Source organism: Pteropus alecto, unplaced genomic scaffold, assembly GCF_000325575.1.
Source record: "Pteropus alecto unplaced genomic scaffold, ASM32557v1 scaffold44, whole genome shotgun sequence".
Lineage (NCBI taxonomy): Eukaryota > Metazoa > Chordata > Mammalia > Chiroptera > Pteropodidae > Pteropus > Pteropus alecto.
In genome coordinates this window covers 8,492,112-8,496,153 of record NW_006436812.1, presented here as the reverse complement: position 1 = coordinate 8,496,153, position 4,042 = coordinate 8,492,112, and the positions used below count along the sequence as shown (strand labels likewise).

The following is a 4,042-nucleotide window of genomic DNA, read 5'->3' as shown; positions in this document are numbered from 1 at the left end:
CTTTCCCTTTTTTCCTCAGAATGCTTCCCCACCTCCCCATCCAACCCCCCAGCCCTTTGGACCTCTAGACAGGCAGCCTCCTCCGTTATGGAGTCTGGAAGTTACACTTTGTGTTCTCCTGACACTCCTCCCCCCCTAAGTTATTGCTGTTCTCCCACTGTGTGTGTGCTCATCCTCACCCTCATCGACTCAGGCCTGGGGCCAGGGATGGTGGTGGGTGGGAAGAGTCATTTTTTTTCTCTCTGATTTTGTTTTTCTGTCTCCCTTCCAACCTGTCCCCTTTCCCCCACCAAAAAAAGAAAAAGACAAACACAAATAAAATATCTGAGCGGAACTGTACCTTTGGCCCAGGCTGCCTCTGTCTGCTTTGTCCTGCCGCCTAGCCTTTCCGGTTTGCCCCCAATCTGGAGCCTTGGTCCCAGTTCCATGACCTCTTCATCCCCATCTACGTTATCTCAACCCCTTTCACTGCTCAGCCTCATCCTCTCTTCCTTCATAGCTTCGTTGCATCATGACCACCACCAGCTCAGGGGTCTGGACCCTGCTGAGCTTCCACAGAACGTCTTGGCCCCATAGTTCCCCTGTTTGTGGATTCCTTCCAGAGAGTTCTTAGGTTCTGGGCCCTTTCGTCCTCATCCCTTGCTTTATCTCCCAACCTGTTCCCTATGTGGTTCCCTTTTTTCTGGGAGCTGAATTTCCTGACATCAGGCATTACCCTAGAGGGCTGGGGGATGGGACTGGAAACCCTCCACAGTAGAGGGTGGTAAGTTTGGGGGGCCAGGCGGAGAGTGTGGGGGCCACGGAAATGGGATTGGTTGTGGGTTCGGAGTGGGAGCCGAGTGTGTAAGGGGCCAACTGGAATGCGGAGATCTGGTCAGGGTGGTAGCTGCTGGCCCATTGAACTTGTCAGACCTTTTCTGGCCACTTCCTTTACCCCTTTCCCTTACATGGCCCATGATAGGGCCATCCCTTCTTATCTATTTCTCAGCTTGGTGCTTATTCTCCTTCCCTCCCTCCCACCCTGAGGTTCTGAACCTGGGCCTTCCTCTGTCTTAGCTGTGTTGCTCTCTCCCATGGGTGTATTGTGTGACTTGGTTTTCTCACTCTTGTGCACATTCTGTATCTGCTCACATGCTTCTATCTCTAGGCCATATTTTCTCCCTTTTTGCATGGTCAAACTTCTTATATGCACTCAGCACTCTAAAGATTCTCAGTTCCCTGTCCATGAACTCTCTTGTTTCTTTTGAACATGCTCTTGGAAACTATTTTATTTTCTTTGCATCTCTCGCCCATCTAGAATCTTCCTGATCTCTCAACACATTGCCATCTCTCTGTCTGTATACAGCTCCCCCCGCCCCCTCTGTCTAACATGTTTTCTGTTTCTCTCCCTCTCCCTGTCTCTGCTTCTGTCTCCTCCTCCTCTCTCTTCTCCCCATCTCCCCTGGTTGTTCCTCCTCCTCCTCTTCCTCTTCCTCCTCCTCCTCTTCCTCTCCCCTGCCCCCATCTCCCCTCGGTCCATCCACTGCATAGTCTAAGGAGCTGCAGATCAAGAAGCAGTTCCAGGAGACGTGTAAGATCCAGACTCGGCAGTACAAGGCTCTGCGGGCACACTTGCTGGAGACCACACCCAAAGCTCAGCACAAGAGCCTCCTTAAGCGGCTCAAGGAAGAACAGACCCGCAAGCTGGCAATCTTAGCCGAGCAGTACGACCAGTCCATCTCAGAGATGCTCAGCTCACAGGCGGTGAGGCCTGGGATCCAGGGAGGGAGTATGGTGGTGGTTGGCCTCTAATTCCAGCTTAGTTTATGGGCGACGGAAGTGGGAAGTGTGGACAGAGATGGGGCTTTTTGTTCCTGGGAAACCTAGATACTCTCCCACTGTTAATGTTCTCCACAGCGGTTTTACTATGTCTCTTAAGTATTTTTTTTAAGGTCTTGACAAAGCCAGCCTGCCTACTCTATCAAGAACCACCAAAGAAAGAGTAGTTATAATTTCTTCTTGAGCCTGAGTTAGTTTAAAGTGTGAACAGGGAGCAAATCAAAATACTTGTAACCTTCAGGCTGACTTACTCAGACTTCTGGAGGATTTCAAAGGTTGCTATTCTAAAAGTGATCACACATAACACTGGAATCGGCCACTTAAAATATGCACATGGTTTAAAAATAAAAATACTCCTATTCGTTGCCATTCTCTCATGCAATCCCACCTCTCAGAAGTAACTTAATAATTCCTTGTACTAAATTTTTTTTCCTATGCATATATGAAGTTACATAAAATTTTTAAACAAAAACAGTATACTTTATACACTGTTTTCTAACTTTTTTTCCACCTAATACTTCTTGGATATCTTTTCATATCAGTACACTATCTCATTTTTTTAACAGCATAGAATTTTCCATGGTATGGCTGTACCATAATTTATTTAACCCATCCCTTATTGGTGGACATTTAGGTTGTTTCCAGTATATTTGCTATTACAACGCTTCCGTGAACACCTTCGAGCACATGTGCAAGTATACCTGGGGGATAAATTCCTGGAAGTGTAATTGCTGTGTCACAGGGTATGATGACCTTTCATTTTGATAGATGTTGAGACTGGCTGCTTCTTGAAACCTTAGGGCCCAGTCCTACCTGGGGCAGGGGAGGATTGTGGGGGTGGGGAAGGAGGCCCCTAAAACTAGATCTTCCTGTTCTCCAGCTGCGGCTTGATGAAACCCAAGAGGCAGAATTCCAGGCCCTTCGGCAGCAGCTTCAACAGGAGCTGGAGCTGCTCAATGCTTACCAGAGTAAGATCAAGATCCGCACAGAGAGTCAACACGAGAGGGAGTTGCGGGAGCTGGAACAGAGAGTAGCTCTGAGACGGGCACTGCTGGAGCAGCGGGTAAGAGGGCTCTGCCTCCAGGATGGGGTGGGGAGGTTAATCCCCCCACCCCCATTGGACTCTCTGATCTCTATTCTGGGTGCCCCAGGTGGAAGAGGAGCTGCTGGCCCTGCAGACAGGGCGCTCTGAGCGAATCCGGAGTTTGCTCGAGCGGCAGGCCCGTGAGATCGAGGCTTTCGATGCTGAGAGCATGAGGCTGGGCTTCTCCAGTATGGCTCTGGGGGGCATCCCAGCTGAAGCTGCTGCCCAGGGCTATCCTGCTCCACCCCCTGCCCCTGCTTGGCCCTCTCGTCCTGTTCCCCGTTCAGGGGCACACTGGAGCCATGGTCCTCCTCCACCAGGCATGCCCCCCCCAGCCTGGCGTCAGCCCTCTTTGCTGGCTCCCCCAGGTCCCCCAAACTGGCTGGGGCCCCCAGCACAGAGTGGGACACCCCGTGGTGGAGCCCTGCTGCTGCTAAGAAACAGCCCCCAGCCCCTGCGGCGGGCAGCCTCAGGGGGCAGTGGCAGTGACAACGTGGGCCCACCTGCTGCCGCAGTGCCTGGGCCTCTGAGCCGCAGCACCAGTGTCGCTTCCCACATCCTCAATGGTTCCTCCCACTTCTATTCCTGAAGTGCAAGGTGGATGAGCGGATGAATGGGGCAGGGGCAGGGGTGGGTGGAGCCTGATCCTAGAGGGCTGTAAGTTTTAGGCCCACCCAAGGGTGGGGGACAGGCTGTTGGTTCCAGCTCCCCTCAAACCTCATCTCATGAGCTTCTTGGGCTAGCCAGTGGTCCAGAGTCAGCTTGGGCATAGGTCCCTGAAGGCTGACCAGGAGCCCCTGCCTCCCCACCATGGTGCCAGGGTCTCTCTCCATCACGGCCTCGGGAAAGGAGGGAGATGTGCGTGTCAAATATTATTCTAGTCCCCTGGGGGAGGGGAAGGGTGGGTCTAGATATATTATATTCAGAGAACTATACTACCCCCTGCAATGGGGCCATGGACTGGGGACACCAGGCCCCCAGACCTTGGATGTGACAGAGCAAGTCTGGGGCCTAAGGTGGGGAGAACAAGAGGGAAAGGGCTTCCTAGGAAAGAAGGATCAGTATGGGGTCTTGGGGTCAGGATGCCTGGGTCTCTCCATTCTCCCATTGTTGTCTGACGTCCTGTGCCGTCTTGTCTTT

The 4,042-nt window shown here is 52.2% G+C and overlaps 1 protein-coding gene across 2 annotated transcripts in view; it reads left to right on the top strand.

Moving 5' to 3' along the window:
- Positions 1–4,042, top strand: part of TAOK2 (TAO kinase 2) — an 18,233-nt gene extending 14,191 nt beyond the window's left edge. Inside the window, exons 17-19 of one of the 2 annotated variants that reach the window (XM_006914099.3) lie at positions 1,531–1,743; positions 2,699–2,881; positions 2,970–4,042. In XM_006914099.3, coding sequence (XP_006914161.1) covers positions 1,531–1,743; positions 2,699–2,881; positions 2,970–3,491 — 918 coding nt within the window. In that variant the 3' untranslated portion in view covers positions 3,492–4,042. The remainder of the gene's footprint in view (positions 1–1,530; positions 1,744–2,698; positions 2,882–2,969) is intronic. The other variant, XM_015591071.2, reaches the window with a different exon arrangement.